This window comes from Poromitra crassiceps, assembly GCF_964638095.1.
Source record: "Poromitra crassiceps genome assembly, chromosome: 2".
Taxonomy (NCBI): Eukaryota; Metazoa; Chordata; class Actinopteri; order Beryciformes; family Melamphaidae; genus Poromitra; species Poromitra crassiceps.
The window spans coordinates 54,467,496-54,490,125 of NC_139624.1; the positions used below are offsets into that span (position 1 = coordinate 54,467,496).

The following is a 22,630-nucleotide window of genomic DNA, read 5'->3' on the forward strand; positions in this document are numbered from 1 at the left end:
CATGGCAGCGGCGTCATGCAAGCCAAAACTCTGAGGGGGCGACCTAAGGTCTGAATAGATCTGCAATGATTCAATCAATCTGCCCAGATAAAGTGTGCTGCATCCACTCATGATTGATTGATTTATCTATCAATCGGTCCATTAAGCTATTTCTAAAATGTTGGCCATTTGAAGCCAGATTTCAAGGAATATCTCATTTTAAATTAGCATTAGGATTAGACTCTTGTGATGTCATTATTCAGTTTTAACCATCAATATTTTTGCTCCTTTTCTCATTAGGGTAAATACTGTATATTTATTTTGAGATTTTTGTCAATTATTTGTGTTTTTATGGTTATTAGCTTAGTCACTCTACACTAGCTTCTACACTGCTGCCACTTTTCTTGAAATATAGCCAAATCTGGTAAGGCTTTACATTACAGCCTGCAAACTACCCTGTAAGTACAGGGTAACAAGATCTGTACTTACAGGGTAAGTATGTGGTACAAAAAAAACCTGCCCCTCAGTTTCAATGGGCATGACGCTTCTGAACCATGGCATGCTAGCTCGGGCTAAATAACGCTCCAAAATAAGGCACAATTTGGAAAAACTGGCATGGCAATTTTCAAAGGGGTCCTTTGAGCTCTCACTCAAGATATCTGAACGAAAATGGGTTCTATGGAGACCCACAAGTCTCCCCTTTACAGATCGGGTAGCACCAGCATTTTTTGACAAGGCAGCATACATTGACAGAACAATATTGGATCATATCACTGATGGAGCTTCGATGGACCTGACAGATCTGATTGTGTGTGGGGGGGGGGGGGGGGGGGGGGGGGGGGAAGGGGCATTTGCCGATACCCAAGAAAATCTCCCTCTTTATCACAGTCTAATGTTGGCAGGTATGCAACTACTGTATGCAGTTTTGGTGTGTCACTGCATGTGTGTGTGTGTGTGTGTGTGTGTGTGTGTGTGCTTACGTGTCTGTATTGACATGCTGACCACATCATCTGTGTCAGCTACCCCTTTTAATTAGCCTCATTTCCTCTGCCCTCTCCCCACGTGTCCTCATCTGTGCTAAATTAATAAATCACTACGGCAAAAAAAAGAGCATTCTATCTCTGCACAGTGACAAGGCCAGGATGTCACCACCCCTAGTGACATCACACACAGGAAGAGGGGTTAGAGATCCCGGAAGTCACAGAATGTTCAATGGCTATGAACACACACACACACACACACACACACACACACACACACACACACACACACACACACACACACACACACACACACACACACACACACACACACACACACACACACACACACACACACACACACACAGGGAATGCATGTAATGGCTAGTAAACAGGCTGCTAAAATGATAACAGTGGTAGGAAATACACTGACCTGATTTTGAACTACTAAAGTAGTGCTAAAGTCACTGCAAGCACTCATAGCGTTTCCTTCCCTAAAACAAGAGCGGTAGGGAAACTGGTTGCCAGTTTGGCACACCATGACTGATATTTGGCAGTAGTTTCTCATTCAGTAACAACACTCTTAAGAGGTTTACGTTGTGCTACTGCTCTGTTTGTTGTTTGCTAAGCAGGTAGCCATGGAAGGAAAGGAAAACAAACACTAAGAATGGTGAGTCAGTTCTATGTATTCATATGAACTGGAGGGTAAAATGGATAGTCATGGCAGTAATCAATGAGTTGAAAAATGCCTGACGGGTCATTTGCTTGTAGTAACCGCTTAGTTAGCTGTTGATCACGTGTGCTGATTTGAAACCCTGCTGGTGGAACTTTCTTTGAATTTCCTTTTGTGCAGGGTTTTTTTTACGATATTTCACTTAGTACAATCAATGTCTGTGTAGTTTCTATGAGCTCCTGAAAGGTACAAGATACACACCTCTTTGAGTTTCTTAGCCCAGGGTTTCTGAGCCTTGCGGAAGCCGTCCTCAGCTTCCTTGGTCTCTTTGTAGCCGCCGATCATCTGTTTGTGGTAGGCGTCTCTCTGCCAGTTCTTCAGCTTCTCGTAATCCTCTGCCATCAGCGCTGCCTTCACCTCCATGTGGAGGTCGCTCACCTTCTCTGCCTCCGTGCACAGAGCTCCCCACGCCCGCTCCAACGTACCGTACTGTGGGCCTAAGGGCAAGAGTTGTTCACCAGTCAGTGTCCACGTCCGAAAAAGTCAAACCTTCAGATGTTGAGGAAAAACAAATTGATTTTCCGAGTGATGCCCATGCATTAATATTTATCTGGCCATGACAGCATGTGGCTACATGCTCTACATGTACATGCTCTTAGCCCGGGGCTATCTAGGCCCCGGGCTAAGAGTAGGGCTAAGATAGCCAAAGCCAACTTCTGGGCCTAAGTCGGGGCTAACCCTGTTCCAGAGCAGGGCCAGGTAAGCTGGGGCGGAAGTCGGGGTTAGCCGATTGTGCAAGTGTGAAAGGCTTTCTTAGCCCTGGGCTAACAGCTCTCTTAGCCCCAGGCTAAGACACTAGACTTTGGGCTAATGTACACCGCCTCCGGAACAGATGCAGTACGGCTCCGGTACGGCTGCAAACAGACCCACACTCATGTAATCTGTCAGATGGATGCGGGATCCGACAAGTTTTCCGTACCACATGGTCCAGGTGTGCAGGAGAGCTGTACAATTACAGTATGGCTCAAATGATAGTTTTGACTACTTTGGTAGACCTTGTGATCACAAATTAATAATCTCTATGATTTGAGGAACAAATTATTTTACTGCAATTTTTGCATGTTATATCAGCATCTTGACTATTTCTAATATTATCCATTTAAAATATAGCCAACATTCTAAATGGAATAATGTGTTTAAATATGGCCATTGTACCAATATTACACATGTATTAATTGTGGAAACTAAGAGAGTAATATATGTTTACTTATGAGGGTCTAGTGTGCAGCTTGTCAACTCAAGTAAAAAGAAAGGTGATGCAAGACTGCTGCAGGGCATACACAACATGCAATTTGTAAAGCAAAGACAGACTTGTTTATTGTGACCGTTTCAGATTCAGATTTCAAATCAGGCTGGAAGCCAGGTGTTTTCATGTCATGGAAAATTTGAGCCCCATACATGTACAAATGTTTTATATATTTTCTCTGTTTATATGATTGAATTGTCTATGTACACTATGCAACAAGTTAATATAATATATTTTCCTTGCATTAGGGCTTCTGATTTGGTTCCCCATGTTTGTCTAGAGAGGTCGTTGTGAGCTCTTTAATGTCATTGCCCTATCCATGTGCAAAAAGCCTCCTAACTGGCGATATTCCCACCTATGCCTCTGTATAAGCCTAACTGGCGATATTCCCACCTATGCCTTATAATCCTAACTGGCGATATTCCCACCTATGCCTCTGTATAAGCCTAACTACCAATATTCCCACCTATGCCTCTGTATAAGCCTAACTACCAATATTCCCACCTATGCCTCTGTATAAGCCTAACTGGCGATATTCCCACCTATCCCTCTGTATAAGCCTAACTGGTGATATTCCCACCTATGCCTCTGTATAAGCCTAACTGGCAATATTCCCACCTATGCCTCTGTATAAGCCTAACTGCTGATATTCCCACCTATGCCTCTGTGTATAACCCTAACTGGCAATAATCCCACCTATGCCTCTGTATAAGCCTAACTGGCAATATTCCCACTTATGCCTCTGTATAAGCCTAACTGGCAATATTCCCACCTATGCCTCTGTATAAGCCTAACTGCTGATATTCCCACCTATGCCTCTGTATAAGCCTAACTGGCAATATTCCCACCTATGCCTCTGTATAAGCCTAATTACCAATATTCCCACCTATGCCTCTGTATAAGCCTAACTGGCGATATTCCCACCTATCCCTCTGTATAACCCTAACTGGCAATAATCCCACCTATGCCTCTGTATAAGCCTAACTGGCAATATTCCCACCTATGCCTCTGTATAAGCCTAACTGGCAATATTCCCACCTATGCCTCTGTATAAGCCTAACTGGCAATATTCCCACCTATGCCTCTGTATAAGCCTAACTGGCAATATTCCCACCTATGCCTCTGTATAAGCCTAACTGGCAATATTCCCACCTATGCCTCTGTATAAGCCTAACTGCTGATATTCCCACCTATGCCTCTGTATAAGCCTAACTGGCAATATTCCCACCTATGCCTCTGTATAAGCCTAATTACCAATATTCCCACCTATGCCTCTGTATAAGCCTAACTGGCGATATTCCCACCTATGCCTCTGTATAAGCCTAACTACCGATATTCCCACCTATGCCTCTGTATAAGCCTAACTGGCAATATTCCCACCTATGCCTCTGTATAAGCCTAACTACCGATATTCCCACCTATGCCTCTGTATAAGCCTAACTGGCGATATTCCCACCTATGCCTCTGTATAAGCCTAACTACCGATATTCCCACCTATGCCTCTGTATAAGCCTAACTGGCGATATTCCCACCTATCCCTCTGTATAACCCTAACTGGCAATAATCCCACCTATGCCTCTGTATAAGCCTAACTGGCAATATTCCCACCTATGCCTCTGTATAAGCCTAACTGGCAATATTCCCACCTATGCCTCTGTATAAGCCTAACTGGCAATATTCCCACCTATGCCTCTGTATAAGCCTAACTGGCAATATTCCCACCTATGCCTCTGTATAAGCCTAACTGCTGATATTCCCACCTATGCCTCTGTATAAGCCTAACTGGCAATATTCCCACCTATGCCTCTGTATAAACCTAATTACCAATATTCCCACCTATGCCTCTGTATAAGCCTAACTGGCGATATTCCCACCTATGCCTCTGTATAAGCCTAACTACCGATATTCCCACCTATGCCTCTGTATAAGCCTAACTGGCAATATTCCCACCTATGCCTCTGTATAAGCCTAACTACCGATATTCCCACCTATGCCTCTGTATAAGCCTAACTGGCGATATTCCCACCTATGCCTCTGTATAAGCCTAACTACCGATATTCCCACCTATGCCTCTGTATAAGCCTAACTGGCAATATTCCCACCTATGCCTCTGTATAAGCCAAGGGAATAAGCCTACCTTTCTCTATGAGCTGCCGCCATCGCTTGCCCCATTCTGTGAGCTGCTGTGCGTAGGACTTCTCGATGCGTGCCCGCTCATGAAGACAACTCATCAGGTCGTTACACAGACGGGTGCCATCGTCTACCCGCTTGACTGTCCGCTTGTAGTTCCCCACCTGAGAGCCAGCAACAGACGGATGGATGGATGGATGGATGGATGAGAGAAAAAAGGGGCTGATGTTAGCTTACACTGTAGATCAGGATCACACAATGCCTTGAATGCTTTACAGACTGATGGAGATTAACTTATGCATTAATAATGCATGTGTTAATTAAAACCATTGATTTTGTTTTCATGATGAAGACATGTCGTCATCATCATCAGAGTTGCAATGAAAACATCTCTCATCACTTTCTTTAAAAAAAAATGTGAGGCTTGGGATCCTTGCCTAGGACACTGCACAAAACCCCCCATTATGGATTAAGTGTGATCCTGGCATTGGGGTGAGCTGTGGAAAGTAGAGTGTGTGTGTGTGTGTGTGTGTGTGTGTGTGTGTGTGTGTGTGTGTGTGTGTGTGTGTGTGTGTGTGTGTGTGTGTGTGTGTGTGTGTGTGTGTGTGTCTGTGTGTGTGTGCACATGCGTCACACTCACCTCCCAGAAACTATCACTGGAGACATCGATCATGGAGTCATCGTAGGTGCCCGACATCGCTGCTGCCCGTTACCCTCAGTGTCACTGTGTAGGGCCTGGAGAAACACACACACACACACACACACACACACACACACACACACACACACACACACACACACACACACACACACACACACACACACACACGCGCGCGAGCACACGCACAAACACACACACACAATCAGTGCTACAGTACATGATTAACACAGCCAGCTGCTGCTCAACTCAGTCAGAAACACATGACTACAGATAAAACTCATCAGAGTTTCTCATGGGACAAGTACCAACAAGACAGTGGCAGTGTCTCACGAAAGAGCAGCAGTGTTTTTAGCTGGCTTTATTCTGTCTGATGTGACACAATGCAGAATAAGTCAACAGTAAGGAGATGCAAGCATGTAAACAGAACAACAAAAAAGCAGGAAACAATTGGGTGAACAAGGAGAGATGTGTGCCGTGTACAAAAACCCTGACAAAAAAAAGAAAAGAAATGGACTACAGTAGTTACAGTAGGGATGTGCGCGTTTAATCGTTTAATCGCCTACTCATTTATTAACCGTTTAGTATTTTACTAGTCGGTTAAACGCTGCATCAAGCATCATGCAGCTTGTTCTTCACGCCTCCGCCTCAGCTTCTTTGTAAACAGGCTGAGCAGCCAGGGAGAGAATTGCTCCTCCTCCCCTCCCCCCACACGCACACCTAGCAGGGGGCAGGCTCCTCCCCTCCCCCCACACGCACACCTAGCAGGGGGCAGGCTCCTCCCCTCCCCCCACACGCACACCTAGCAGGGGGCAGGCTCCTCCCCTCCCCCCACACGCACACCTAGCAGGGGGCAGGCTCCTCCCCTCCCCCCACACGCACACCTAGCAGGGGGCAGGCTCCTCCCCTCCCCCCACACGCACACCTAGCAGAGGGCAGGCTCCTCCCCTCCCCCACACGCACACCTAGCAGGGGGCAGGCTCCTCCCCTCCCCCCACACGCACACCTAGCAGAGGGCAGGCTCCTCCCCTCCCCCCACACGCACACCTAGCAGGGGGCAGGCTCCTCCCCTCCCCCCACACGCACACCTAGCAGAGGGCAGGCTCCTCCCCTCCCCCCACACGCACACCTAGCAGGGGGCAGGCTCCTCCCCTCCCCCCACACGCACACCTAGCAGGGGGCAGGCTCCTCCCCTCCCCCCACACGCACACCTAGCAGGGGGCAGGCTCCTCCCCTCCCCCCACACGCACACCTAGCAGGGGGCAGGCTCCTCCCCTCCCCCCACACGCACACCTAGCAGGGGGCAGGCTCCTCCCCTCCCCCCACACGCACACCTAGCAGGGGGCAGGGCCAGAAAGTTTGGGGAAGAAAGTTTGGAAAGTGGGAAGATAGCGACGCTACCACGCAAGAAATACTGATATAATATGACTATAACATGTCATTATCTGGACGAAGGACATCTCCACAGCTGTGTGCTTCAGACGTGCCCCCTGGAGGAAAGACACACCGCTGAAAACTTGGCTGCCCACCTGCGAGGTGCGATGAGTGAGTGGGGACTGGATAACAAAGTCGTCGCCTGTGTGCATGATAATGCAAGTAACGTGGTGCTGGCGAATGAGACCCTGCTGGACTGGGAGTCGGTACTGTGTTTTGCCCATACTCTGCAATTAGCAATAAATGACGGCGAACGTGATGGGCCGACAGTGCTTGCACACGTTTGGTGAGCCATTTCCATCACAGCACCGTGGCTACGGTGGCACTGAAGAAAAAGCAGCTGCAACTGCGTGATCCAGGAGACAAGAGTCCCCCACACAAACTCATACAATCATGCAAGACACGCTGGAACTCCGTCCTCGATATGTTTCAGCGCCTGCACGAAGAACGATGGGCCGTCACTGCTGTCCTCTCAGACTGAACAGTGACGAAACTGACAGACGCCAGGACGCTGGAGCTGACTGACGAAAACTGGCACACAATCGAGTCTATGCTCCCTGTGCTGGACTCTCTCAAATCTGACACCACTGCTCTGTCTGGCGAGACATACGTGTCTGTGTCACTGGTGTACCCCATCACCATGAGTTTGCTGAACAGATAGATAAATAAATAAATAAATAAATAAATAAATAAATAAATAAATAAATAAATAAATAAATAAATAAATAAATAAATAAATAAATAAATAAATAAATAAATAATTTAGATAGAAGTAGCCTAGATGTCGGTTTTAACTTGAATGATTTACAGTTGGAAAGTGGAAAAACAACATTATTCATAATAAATGCCATGCATTGCATTGGCAAATGTATCAGAAATGTATTTCTCTTTAATTTGTTCCCCTTTATTCAGTCAGTTGTTGTTACATCAATAGAATTTAAATTAACAGCTTGTCCTGAATGTTTGGGCTAAAATAGCTCCTAAATACACAAAACATTTGCATTTTAAACTTTTTAACTATTTATTTAATATGTATATTAAATTGCGAGTTTTCTTGCTAATGGACAAGTCGCAAATATAATTTGAGACTAGTCGGCGGGGAAATTAGTCAAAATTCCCATCCCTAAGTTACAGTATCACATCCGTGAAGCACAGCAGGCTATACTCAGTGACACAATGATCTCACAGTTTTGTCATCTTTGGCATGATCTTGCTGCTGTAGTAGCTGAGAGGCAGTTGGAAAACAGACACACTCTCCTCCTGTCTCCTGGCTGTTAGACCTGACAGGAGGGTGTTACCAGACTGATGAGAAGCTGGACAGCGTGAGCAGATGCAAACAGAGATGAGAGAGGGGATGGTGAATGGATGGAATAGGCCCAGCTACCTCTTTCACCATCTAAAGCTGCGTTCACACCGACCTATTAAAGTTGGTTGCTGGCGTCGAGTTTACATACAAAGTCAATGCAAACGAGCGATTGAGCATATATTCGCCTGGGAGAATAATCGCTGGGCGTCCGAGCGGCAGAGACAGAGCGACAGGGAGAAAATACGCTCGTCGCTCGAGATGAAATATCCCAACTCGAGCAAAAATACGCTGGCATCAGTCGCTCGCTGTTCAATGCTGATTGGCTGCTGTGTGAGAGCGAGTCAAGGATCACTCTGGCTTGGAACAAACCGCTGGTTTATTGTGTGGCAACAAACCACATTGACAGCCTGACAGCTGACATGAAGTGAAGTCTGTACTACCGGTATGGAGCTCGCATTAGGAGCACGCTGATAGGCTTAGCTTGTAAACAATGACAGTGGCTCGTAGTGGACAAACAGCATGACATTGCGTAACGTTATATCCCCCACATGTCCGTCATTTCATGTGCCTGTTGATGAGCGATTTAAACAGAGCGACAGAGCGATTCCAAAGGGTTGACTTGAGCGACAGAGCGAAAAATAAATATCTCGGTGTGAACGCCCCTTTACACTTCTGCGGCTGCCAATGTCTTTCTGTGTCTGTCTCTGTCTTCTCCAACACCCCATTTACACCTCTTTTTTAAATGTGAGCTGTATCTGGATAAGGAATCCAGATGTGATCAGATCTGCCTGACCACATCTGGAAGTAGTCTGGCTCACATTGTGTCCAGACTCCAGATCTCTTTCACCCCATTTACACCTGGTTTTTAAATGCAACCTGTATCCAGATAACGTATCTGGATACAGGTCAGATTTAAAAAACAGGTGTAAATGGGGTCCAAGAGACTGGATGGCAAGGGGCTGCCAGCACCAAGATGCGCTGACCGAAGTAATCAACTGTAAACATTACCCATTGGCAATTTGACCAGGCGTTGCTTGAACCCTGTGCTGCCACTTTCATTCATCCTTTTCATTGATTGTTTCATAATGTGGCCGTTGTGCTGCCCTTTGAGACTGTGGTTTTCATTCGCTTCAATGGGCTTCAATGGTATCAGACACGTTGCCAAAACAAATAAACAAGGATTACAAATGAATTACAGCAATACAAATTCATCTTCAATCTACATTTATTATTAAACCAAACCAACAGCTGAGAGTAAACATGCAGGCAGGCAACGTTATGATTATTCTGTCACTGTCACTATCACATTCCTCAGGGCGGACACGACTACTGCTGTGGACCAAAGTGTGAGCCACAACCAAACAGTTTAGGAGAGCAGAAAACAGAGACAGAGGGAGAGAGAGCGAGAGAGAGAGAGAGAGAGAGAGAGAGAGAGAGAGAGAGAGAGAGAGAGAGAGAGAGAGAGAGAGCAAGTGTGTGATCTGGGTTGATAATCTAAGAAGCAGGTGGGTGTTTTCATCCATTTCCATAACCTCACTGCCCTCAACTCAAGGCACACAGAAACCACTGTGCTGGCTGCCTGGCATACAGCGAGCGAGAGAGATAGAGAGAGGAGAGAGAGGAGAGAGAGGGGGGGGAGAGAGAGAGGAGAGAGAGATAGTCGAGGGAGAGAGAGGAGAGAGGGAGAGGAGAGAGAGGAGAGAAAGAGAGAGAGAGAGAGAGAGAGGAGAGAGGGAGAGAGATAGGGAGAGAGAGGAGAGAAAGAGGGAGAGAGAGAGGGAGGAGAGAGAGCAGAGAGGGAGAGGAGATAGGGAGAGAGAGGAGAGAGAGAGGGAGAGAGAGAGGAGAGAGAGGGGAGAGAGAGGAGAGAGAGCAGAGAGGAGATAGGAAGAGAGAGGAGAGAGAGAGAGAGGAGAGAGGGAGAGGAGATAGGGAGAGAGAGGAGATAGAGAGAGAGAGGGAGAGGAGATAGAGAGAGAGAGAGAGAGAGAGAGGGAGAGGAGATAGGGAGAGAGAGGAGAGAGAGAGAGTGGGAGAGGAGATAGGGAGAGAGAGGAGAGAGAGAGAGAGAGAGAGGGAGAGGAGATAGGGAGAGAGAGGAGAGAGAGAGAGAGAGAGAGGGAGAGGAGATAGGGAGAGAGAGGAGAGAGAGAGGGAGAGGAGATAGGGAGAGAGAGGAGAGAGAGAGAGAGAAAGGGAGAGGAGATAGGGAGAGAGAGGAGAGAGAGAGGGATAGAGAGAGGGGAGAAGTGTCAATAGGCACACAGTGGGGAGCTTCCGTTTCTTTTGGACGGGTCAGACAGACAGTCCTCTGTTACTCCTCTCCCCCTGCTTTCTCCTCACGTCCATCATTTCAAGCTCAGTAGCCCCCCGAACACTGAACAGCCCCCTCTTTATTCGTCTCAATCCTTCATCCTCTTCCTCCTTAGCCACTATTCATTCACCCTCTCATTCCTCTCCTCCTTTCTTTCTCCATTGCCTCTCACAGCACAGGGCTTGCTATCGCAGAGCAAGGCCATTGTTTTCAATGAGGGCCGCGCTCTCAACAGCTGCACACCTGACAGCAATGCACCACCTCCTTTCGCCAGGTTTTGCAGCCAAAGTTAAACAATATTGAACTTTGACCCGCAAATGCGCTGACCTCTACTTGGCGCGTCCAATGGCATTCCAAGTGACATTTACAGAAGGCAGAGGTTTTGTAGGCGCTGAGGAGCACCAAGGAAAATAGCTTTACATTCAAAACAAAAGGAACCTAGCCAAAAAGTCACAGCCATGATAGATCATATCTGAAAGGATGGCGATACCAGGTTAGAAAAATTATATTGTGTTGGTTATTTACATATTCAGATAGCATTACCGTTGAATTGTTTCAGCTGCTTTAAACAATGTTAAGAGCTAAAGCATTAACGTAGCACATTATTCAGTCAGTAGTAAATCTATTGACTATTTACAGAAGACTAACATAGACTGTAGGAATTGTTTATTAAACAGCTGGTGTCTCCTCTCCACCCTCAGCTGGTCTTCCAACCCTGCAGCAGAGCCCCTCCTCCCTCCAAACTGGGACTGAGCTGTGTGTGTGTGTGTGTGTGTGTGTGTGTGTGTGTGTGTGTGTGTGTGTGTGTGTGTGTGTGTGTGTGTGTGTGTGTGTGTGTGTGTGTGTGAGTGTGTGTGTGTGTTGGTTGATGGTCAGCGGCCCGTGCCCTCCAGGGCAGGACATGGACAGAGGGGAGTATTGTGGTCACCATTGACCAGCAAGGCAGCTGAACAACTCTCTCGATACTGTGTTTGTAGTTTAGTGCTTTTTGTAAAGATTCAAGAACATAACCAAACCAAATGAATTAAAAAAAAAAACACTCACAATCAAGTCAATCACATGCACACGCACACACACAAATGCATGCACAAACAAATGCTGAGCTGTCACTTTTTCCAAAACTTTAGTGTGAAGAAAACCACAGACAATTTTGTTCATATGTTACTCAAGCTCCCACAGCTTATGAACTTTGATGTGGACTGACTCATGTGGATTCAAACTGGTACTCTGTCAGGAGATTTGTAATCATTTTGAAATCAAAAACTTCACACTTTCTCTCTCTCTCGCGCGCGCACACACACACACACACACCATCACGCACACACACACACACACACACACACACACACACACACACACACACACACAGGTGAGACAAGAGTGCCAGGTATGAGCGAGTGAATATGTGAGTGTTCATGTGTGCAACAATATTAGACCTTAACCTTAAAGATAAGATCAGATAAGATAAGGTTTGCAATTACGGTAACTCCTCCAACGTAGAGCCACTTTTAGCCATGGTGCGACGTCCTTATCAACAGGTCAGAATATTGCCATAAAATGATTACCGTAGTTTTTTTTTATCATATTAAAAATTACACCGCTATTATGGTGAATGATAGGATGTGGCAGACCCCTACAGGCCAGTCTTTTCTGCCCCCCCCCCCCACTCGCTTCACCCTTTCCCTACCAGCTGTCCATATTCTTCATTCATCAAACGCTGCTGCAGCACCACCATGGAACAAGCCACAAATACCTGCTCTAAACATGGCAACAAGCCTTTACACATGACATGCTGCCGAGTAGAAACTGAAAATGCTGCTGAAAATCTGACCACTGCAGGATGAAATATGTACAACCACACTTCCTTCCTGATGCTGCGGTGCACACTGAGGGTGACACTGAACTAGGGCTGCACGATATTGGAAAAAACTGACATTGCAATCTTTTTTTATTCTCCGATATATATTGTGATATGAAAAAATACAGGAATTTTCACCAAAAGTCTTGAATAGGTCTATCAAGCCTTGCCCGTTTAAGATGGCCTAGTGGGTAACGTGCACGGTTGACGTAGTAGGAAGTGAGTGTGTTTTTAGCCGCAGTCAGGGTGAGTTGCAGGATCCTAAGTGAGTAAAGGTACTATAGTTAGTAGGAAAATAGCTTAGAATGTCACAGTAATGCACACAGTGCATTACTGTATGTTATGAGTTAATTTGCCTTACTTGACATTGCACGCTCTGCGATGTGACTATAGCGCATGTGCACATTGCGATGATGACGATGCTGAAACGATATATTGTGCAGCCCTACACTGAACATGAACACAGGTGATACACAGGCCTACATGTTGTTGTAGATGAGTATGTCATGTATGGCTCAGCTGAGTACGGTTCAAATTAGGGGTCGACCGATATGGGTTTGTCAATGGCCGATGCCGATATTTAGAGAGCAGGGCGGCCGATGGCCGATATATAATGTACTGTAGATATCATGTTATTTTTTGTATCTCATAAAATAAATTACATCAATTAATAATAACAAATGATACACAGAATTACACTTATTAAATTTGTTTTATCAACAATGTCCACAGGTAGCCTAATCAACAACTAAACTTTGTAAAAAACAACTTGTGAATGAAAAATAAATGGTTTTAGTGCACTCAACATTTATCAGCAGAGAACAGCATCTCCTTGTTTCTGAGAATGAAAATGTGTAAATTCTTGCAAAAATAATAAATAAATAAATAATGTTATTATAGTGCACATAGTAGCATCTCTTTGTTTTTAGTCCCAGTGCCAGTTCAAAGCAGAAATGCAGATATGTTTTAATCAGCCTATGCCGATATTTCAAAATGGCTGCAAAATGTCAATAATCCGTCTACCTCGAGTTAGAATTAAAAACAAGGATGCTGAAGAACAGAAAGTGACTTTGCCTTCAGTCAATCAGTTAAAGGATGGCTTTACCGATAATCAACCCACTTTGTATCATCAATAATCTCGGTAATATAAGCACATGGGCAGTGTTTACCTTCTCTCTCTCCGTTTTCCTAATGGAGATCTCCCCGTTCCTCCGTTGTGACGCATTTTACATCACAACGGATCTGTGGAAGTTCTGCTGGTGAGGCAGAATCTGCTCCGAGCGCAGCTGTTATTGTTTATTTTTATTTTTTAAGTATGTGCACATCCATGGAGAATCTATGGAGAGCCTTAACGGGCCTTAATGACTTGTAGCTGGTGGGGGCGGAGTTTCTGCAGGGAGCAGCAGGAGCATTTTTCTCCATGAGGAACAGAATGAGAAGATAAAACACTGGCCATGTGCTTATATTACAGAGATTATATATGATACAAAGTGGGTTGATTACCGGTAAAGCCATCCTTTAACAGCAACAACACCACACATAGCCAATATCTAAATCTTAAAGCAAACCGCAAACTTAAAGACACAAATAGGCCATCTCTTCTAAATAAAACAGACAATGGCTTTTGATCTGAGGTAATCAACAACAAAACAGGAACACATGTCTGCACACCCTTGGCTCACGACTGTGTGTTGTAATTGAACGGAACTTGACCCAGAAGTGTAAACAATACTGTTGACTAAGCTGGGGTCTGAAGTCCACTGGCTCTGTCACTCTGCAGGATGAGATGGGTAAAGCCAGCAGTGTGTGCTGGTATGCACCAGCAAAAACACATGGGAAAGAGGAGAACAAACCCATGTAAGATGGAGAAACCATGACTATGTATGCAGAGCTGTGTTGTTGATCTACATTTGAAGTGACAAATAACCTCTGCTTGACAGTGTAACCACAATCCCTCATGCGTCATACCGCCACGCCACCACACGCTTATTTTCAGCAATGCTGCAAAACTTGAGAGTGCAGGGTCTTACATTACAGGCTTAGTGAGATTATACAGTCAAGCTCAACAATGATATCCACTAAAGTCTGATAAGCAAATGCACCAATTCAGCTGCGACTCCACTTTAAGATAAAACTGGACAAAAGCAGACGTAAAAGCTAACATTGCTCATACCTTGGCATGTGGACAAAGACCTGTCAAAAGCGAAGCAAGCTCCCACACGAAGCAAGCTTCCATGGCCAGTTTTGTTCCCACAGAGGTTTAATTGCAAAAACGAACAAACAGATTCTAAAAGTATCCTACTTTGCATGGGTCAGGCTGGCTTTGCCGTTTTATGGCAGAATGAGGGTTAACAAACATTGACGATTTGTTGGTTTCAATATGGCTTGAAAACGATTCAGAGAGCAGAGCATAAAAACACAGAGAGCAGCTGCATGGGAGCAGAGAAGAGGTGGAGGGGGAGAGAGAGAGAGGGAGGGAGAGAGAGAGATAGGGAGAGGGAGAGAGAGATAGGGAGAGAGAGATAGGGAGAGAGAGATAGGGAGAACTAGTAGAGATGACCCAGTCTTTTATTAAAAGCACATGAACAGTATTGTGTTGCTGTGTGCTGCTGGAAGTGAGAAGGCCTGAGTCATGTCTAAGCAGCAGACACATGAGACACTACAGGCCAGTGACCTTCCCAACAGCTGGGAGGGGATTAGGAGAGCCAAGCCAACAAGGTGGAGATGCCTGGACGCAGAAGATGCAACACGGAAAACTAAAGGTGGTGCCGCAAAAGCGATGGATGGCCCTAATGACTTCATTTCAGACATTTCTGTAGAATTGTTCATTGTAGAGCCCGACCGATATATCGGTCCAACAATATTATGTCGATATAATATTAGGCCGATATGTTGGCCAATATTGCAGATTTTGTGTGTGTTATTTTTTTTGTTATAGACAGCATGTTGTGTATCATTTATTTTTTTCTTAACCATTTGTTCTATTTCTTGTGTTTTTGTATTTCCAGTTATTTATAATTATTAAATTCCCAGTGACGTCTACTGTTTCATTGCATTGATGTCATTTTTTGACAATAAAGCTTATTGATAAGCTGTAACATATCCTGCCTACATTACATATCTCAAGTCATGTTAACTCATATCTTTGTCAAGTGTTTGATATTTGAGGGATCATTGCAAAAAAATCTTGTAATATAATGTGTATATATAATATAAGAATATCGGCCGATATATCGATATCGGAATTTCTTTTACTCCCTAATATCGGTATCTGCATCGGCCTCAGAAATCCAGTATCGGTCAGGTTCTAGTTCATTGTGTATTTTTTCTAGCTGTTGAGCCGAGAACATACTCTTTCCACAATGCCACTTTCCTACCATCCAACTCTTTACTGCCTATTCATGCAGGAGGCAGTGGGGCAGAAGAACAGGAAACAACCAGACACACACAGACAGTACACACAGACACACACAGACAGTACACTACACACAGACACACACAGACAGTACACACAGCTGACATCATCCCACAGCTGACAGGCACAAGCACGCCCGGCCCAATGCTGTGTGTGGATTTGTGCTGGTCTACCAGAGAGAGTAAGCATGCAAATGGCTAGTGTGGGACTGTGCTAGAGACAGCACACAGATCTAATAAATGCCTTTTATTAGTGTCTATATGGCCCATAGGGAGGATTGTGTTTGTGGGAAATGGAAGGTTGCAATCTGGCTAGCCCCCATGCACAAAACCAGAACAGAACCCCCACGCTCCTACAAGTTCAACATATCCGTATCATTGCCAGGTTACAGTGAGTGGAGTCAAGCTGGGGGGTGGGGTGTTGTGTCATGTTTCGCAACCTGTTAAATAGGGAGACCTCCCACTCCTGTCTGCCTGACTGTAAATGTAAGCAGGATCCCACTCAAGCTTACAAATGTTTTAGTCACACAGAGAAACCCATGCTTTTAAATACAAGAGAAACTGACCAGTCACTTTTCTTTAAAAAAAAAAATTGTTTCAGGAGAGCAGCAATTGGTCAAATTGGTGAGGCATTTGGGTGTCTCAGCAGCTTTCCCAACCAGTGATGACCACTGGACAAACAGACAAAAACAACCACCACCACCTTGCAACTGGCTCGACTCAGCAGTAACAACTGTCATAGGGTAGTAGTGCAAAGGAGTTACAAAATCCACAGTTCCGTTCGATACGACACAGTGGTGTCACGGTTAGATGAAATGATATGAAAACAAGTGTATTTTGTTGCAGTCGGTTGATAGGGATGTAACGACAACCGGTTTTAATGATAATAACTGTCATAAAATTCCTTACGATAACCGCGATAAAATTCCTTATGATAACCGTACGCTTTGAAAAACATGGTAAATACTGTCCATCATCAATCAAAGTTGGCACACATCTCCCAGATGCAGACGTGCAGCATTGGAGAAATGATTTCAGTGAGTGTATCAATCTTTTTTGGGTCTGAGTTTTCAATATAAAACTTGGTGAAATTATTTCTGTGAGTGAAATTATGTATAAGTCTATTTTCGATTTTGATTTTTTAATACTATTATACTTCTCTAAACATTTGTTGCCCTGCAGAGCTCTTTTTTCTCTCTTTTTTTGTAACAAATTACGCTTTTACTCTGAAGGCAGAACAACCCAACTTCCTGTTTTAGCCTAACTTGCTATGCCTAACTTCCTGGCTGTTGCTTGCTAACCTGCAGTCACTTGACACTGGTGGATACTCTTGGTTCGATTACTCTTGCCTGTAGCGTGTGCCTCCGTGACATAATTATAATAATTGTACTCACAGCAGTGTTGACACTTAGCCCAGATCAGCCAGGGCTTGAAGGAGCACACGCGTGCGTCCGAATCGCACGGAAACAGGGCACCGCACTCTGTCGGGTCGCCATCAGCGCACCCCCCGAGTTTCAAGTCGATCCGACCAACGGTTCTCGAGATACACGAAGGACAGACAGAGAGAGAGAGAGAGAGACAGAGAGAGAGACAGACGCTCCCGCAATTATAGTATATAGATGATGATGATGATGATGATGATACTAGATGAATAAATGTGTCCAAAATCAGGGCTGTCCTCTAAAAGTCGAGAGCATGGTCGAGAGACCCCTGAGTCGAGTTGAGCAGTCGTTTTCCCCAAATCTAAATTCCAATCTTAATTTCATTTGTTAATTTATTCTTGTTTAGATTTATTTATTTTATTAGTTTTTGAGAAATAGGCTAAAGAACTGTGTCTTGCCTCTCTCATTATTCAGACAAATCCTTTATCCAATAGCGCAAATCTTGCATGCTCATATACAGTCTCTTATAGATTTTTAAATGCTCAAAAATATGTCCCCATCACTCTGTTGCATTGAACAGTGGTCGAAATAATCACTGAAGAAATTCCTTTTTTTATTTTTTGTATAGAATAGTCGAATATTCGTATTGGCCAGTCGAATCCGATTCACCTGGCAGAATCCTGAGTCGAGGACAGCCCTATCCAAAACCTTTATTTAAGGACAATTACCCTACTTTCGTTTATTTTTTTGCGGTTACCGCGATGGTTTGATTTGCTCCGCTAATTTGTGCGGTGTGGAAAAAGTAAATATCGCAGCAGCCCTAAACGCCACCCCCGGCCCTCAGTGTATAGTGTTAAGCGACTTTGAGTTCTAGAAAAGCAAATATATGGCTAAATGCCATATATTATTATTATTATCTTTTTCGTCTTAAGTTTACCATGATATGCGAATATCCGTATTGTTGTTACACCCCTAGTACTGCGGGAAAAGATAATGATTATTAGATAACAAGCAAAAAAATAAGTTAGCCCTCTACTTCATCATGTCATAAATCACATCAAAATCAGACAGGGGTGATTTCTTTTTCACTAAGAGGTAGCTGTCTGTTTCTATTTCCTTCTTTTGTTTCATAAAAGTGCCTGGCTGCAATGTCTCTCAGTCTGTCAATGTAGCTGAGCTGATCTATCCCTTCAATATTGCTGTTTCACAGCAGGGTATATTACCAAATCCCTATTGGGCTTAGTGGGCTATGTGGAAATAAATACACACTTTCTTCACTTGGTCTCACTCACACATGGACACACATGCGCGCACACGCACACACAGACAAACTTTAAGTTCAAAAGTTTCCATGGCAAACGTGGTTCATGACCTTGGTTTTCATTCCTTCTCAGTCAATCACCTCTGCCCTCTTTCCTCATGTGGGTTCAACAGCTACACTGGACTGCTGCTTATCCCACAACAAATATATGGGCTTTCACGTGGAGCCTATCGATACTGACTCCAACCTATCCATCATTTATATAGATCACTGAAAGAGCTTCAACACCTCATACTGTGGTATGAGGCGCTCCAAACCACCATACAATGAACGCATCAGTCCATCAACAGCAGGTCAGCAGTGGCCTAAACTTCAACGTAGCTGCCCAGCCCATAGTCAGCCCTGCCCAAAACCCCTTGCCTCCACGCTCAGGGAAAAACAATGGCATTTGTTCCAGGCTTTCAGGCATTTTCCACTGCCAGCAGGGGAGAGAAACATAATGGAGGGAAATAGTGTATTACATGACGGGGAAGGGGAGATCCTGACATCACCGTCAGGCAAATTCTACACTTTTTCCTGTGGAACCCCCGCTTCCGCTCTCACATGATAGAGCGGGCTGGGCCAGGTCAAAGAAACAAGTGGAACGGCTCAAATGATGCATTTAAAGCAGACTTTTGAGGAAAGTACCTCCACCCAAAAACAAAATTAATGTGTTATCCCAATGACCTTTAACAGTTTGTTCTATACAGCAAACACACACTATAGCCCTGTTCGAAACTGGTCCCTATCACAGAAATAGTAGACTATAGTGTGTTGGCCATTTTGTACTCAACTGTTTTAATTTAATTCACTATATAGTCCACTATAAAATACCCACAATGCAGAGAAATTTATAGTGAACAGAGAATGTACCCTACATTAACCAGCTCAGTGGCCTTGTGGTTTGAGTGTCCGCCCTGAGACTGGGAGGTTGTGAGTTTGATCCCCGGCCGAGTCATACCAAAGACTATAAAAATGGGACCCATTGCCTCCCTGCTTGGCACTCAGCATCAAAGGGTTGGAATTGGGGGGTTAGATCACCAAATGATTCCCGAGCGTGGCACTGCTGCCGCTCACCGCTCCCCCAGGGGATGGGTCAAATGCGGAGAACAAATTTCGCACACTCAGGTGTATGACAATCATTGGGACTTAATTACCTTTACCTTTTCTCCCATATACCACAATGCAATGCTGCAGTGTTTACCAAAGGAGAAGAAGAGTGAGGTAGTGTCTGAAACTCATTTGATCATTCCCCAAATAGTTCACTATAAACACTGCATGGGGAATGAATAGTGAGGGAGTGAGTGAATCATTCACAACACGGCTATTAGAGCAAGTCTCTCACATAGCCACAAACCATTTAAGAATCTATTGTTTGATTCCAGCATCTAAAACTTTCTAGTGCTGATTTACTCACAATAAACAGGTCAGTGGTCTCAGGATGGATCAAATCCCTTCAACTGAGTCATGTACTCTTATAGATTACACCAATAAAGAGCCCTCAAAAACGGAGAGCAGGGCCTTCAGCCTAAATTGGAATACTCGTTCTAAGTTTAGCTCAGTTCTGTGACAGAGCAATCAGTTCACACGGTCCCATAGAGAAGCACAAACCAGTAGTTTTTCCACAGGTCTTTCACTACTGCTTTACCCTGGCAACACTTCTCTGACAAGTCACGACACACACAAAGTACACAACCGGTCACTAAGGATGTCTCCATTAGAGTATTTAGACAGTGACTAGCTTAGTGACTAGCTATGACTGGCTGACTGATTGCAATGAATCATTTCCACTGACCAAGTTCCATATTGTGATCACGACTATTTCATCATTGATAAATACTGTATATCTTACTCAATACAGTCAAAAGTTCGCTACTTTACTCTACGAATAAACACCTGGTGTACAAGGACTTCACTAAAAAGATCAGAAGTACAGTCACCAACACTCGTGATTTACACCCAGCCAGCCTTGACAGATGAGACCCCAAAGATGTGTCTCTCTTCTTCTAAGTATACAAGGAAAGTCCCTCGTGAGGGAATCCTTGTTTTCTTCAGTGTCACCCACCCACAAGGGGCATACAGTGTAGGAGCAATGGAAGGCTGAAGTTGGCTGCTAGCAGAAAACTGCGCAAATTACAACACTGACTGAGCAGAACGCATAAGCAGCCCTGCAATGAGAAAACAGCAATAGCTAAACCAGCCTTTTGCCTTCAAAATTAGACAAAACTACATTCTTATTGTAGCCATACAATACGATATCGACTGAAGGTTATCTGTGTAGCGAACCTGCCCCGCCCTTCATCTCTCAAGGCAACAACCAGTCTCTCCCATAATACTAATGGTCTCTCTCCGCTATGGAATCTGGACAGCTGAGGCAAATTGTCTTGAAGAAGCAAAATAAACCTGGTCAATAACAACATCGAAACTCTGACATGCATTTCCACGGGCACCCTGACGAATATGACGTAAAGCGGTAGTAGCAGCACTGCTTGCTGGGCAGGACTTATTGTAATGTTCCTAAGTTAACAGCAAACGTTGGACACGGCAACTAGCTACAACTTTACTGTTATAGTTTGTAAGACATCTGAACTAGCTACCTCAGCCATCACCATCGTTGTACTATTAGCGTTCATTGTTTGGGTCATTCAAGTAAACTACAGGTAACAGTAACAGACCACGAGAGAGCTAACGAGAAGTATTAACGTTAGCCCATAGCTTTAACGTTAGCAAAATTAGCCACAGCCCCTGTAGTTAGTTCAAAGTTCAAAGCAACATCTAAAAGTCTCACTGTAACTTTACCTGGAACACTTTTACTCCTCTTGAGAAAGAATATTCAACTGGGGAATGTATTATATTTGCGATGCTAATTTACAAATCCTGTCCCGTTTTCCCCCACTGCTCAGCAGCGGCACCATCGATCGACTGAATGACACACGCGTCAAGTCAGCCACAATACAACATAGTACTTCTGGTCAGACTTGCCAAAATAAAACCCTTGTGGGCGAACGTCACGTTACACGGTTTTTTGAGTAATGCAAAGCACAGCAGTGAAATAAACAATACACTTAAGGAGGACTCTGCTGTAACTAATATTAATAATAAATCATATATTTAAAAAGCCATATAACGTTCGTTACCTTGAAGATGTATATATTCAAGGGGATACCACTGTGTGGCACAGCTGGAATAGTCGCCCAAAAGTAGGCCTACGTGTCGAATATCAGTTTTATTTTGAAGGAAAATCGCCCGAATCCCGGTCTCACTCTTGCGAACATGACTAGGGGGAGGCGCGTCTGCCTGACGTCACATCCCTCAAAAAGTTTTGTTACTTTTTAACCTGGGACACTCCGGGGCACTCTAATCTTATGAACACACCTAGGGTGAACCCAATCGTTTGGGGACCATTGGGGACCTCCAACAGGGTCCTTGAGAGGCAGGGTTGTGCATGAACGCGCGAATAGAGCGCCGCTCAGGTTTCCAGATTTGGAAGAGAACAGCCCACGTTAGCAGTGAATCAGAATCAGAATCAGCTTTATTGGCCAAGTATGTGCACATACAAGGAAATTGGTTCGCAACTTCGCATTAGTAGACACACAAAAGAACAGTGAATGGTCATGACAGGCAAGAGTAACAAGCAAAGGATAGTTAAACATTTACAATATATTAACTGCTATATACAATTCAATAATAAAGGTAATAATAATAATAATAATAATTACAATCTATCTATACTATAATGACGATAGCGTCTGTCTGTCTCTCTGTCTCTCTGTCTCTCTCTCTCTCTGTGTCCTTTGCGTATCTCGAGAACCGTTGGTCGGATCGACTTCAAACTTGGGGAGTGCGCTGATGGCAACCTGGCGGAGTGCAGTGCCCTGTTTCCGTGCGATTCGGAC

General features: G+C 44.6%; 1 protein-coding gene across 1 annotated transcript in view; it reads right to left on the minus strand.

Annotated features, from left to right (window-relative positions):
- The window catches only part of pacsin2 (protein kinase C and casein kinase substrate in neurons 2), a 30,414-nt gene extending 24,643 nt beyond the window's left edge, over positions 1-5,771 (minus strand). Inside the window, exons 1-3 of the mRNA XM_083658698.1 lie at positions 5,709-5,771; positions 5,076-5,232; positions 1,894-2,129 (exon numbers count right to left, since the gene is read on the minus strand). Of these exons, the coding sequence (XP_083514824.1) occupies positions 1,894-2,129; positions 5,076-5,232; positions 5,709-5,765 (450 nt within the window). The 5' untranslated portion in view covers positions 5,766-5,771. The remainder of the gene's footprint in view (positions 1-1,893; positions 2,130-5,075; positions 5,233-5,708) is intronic.
- Positions 5,772-22,630: the final 16,859 nt, after the last annotated feature.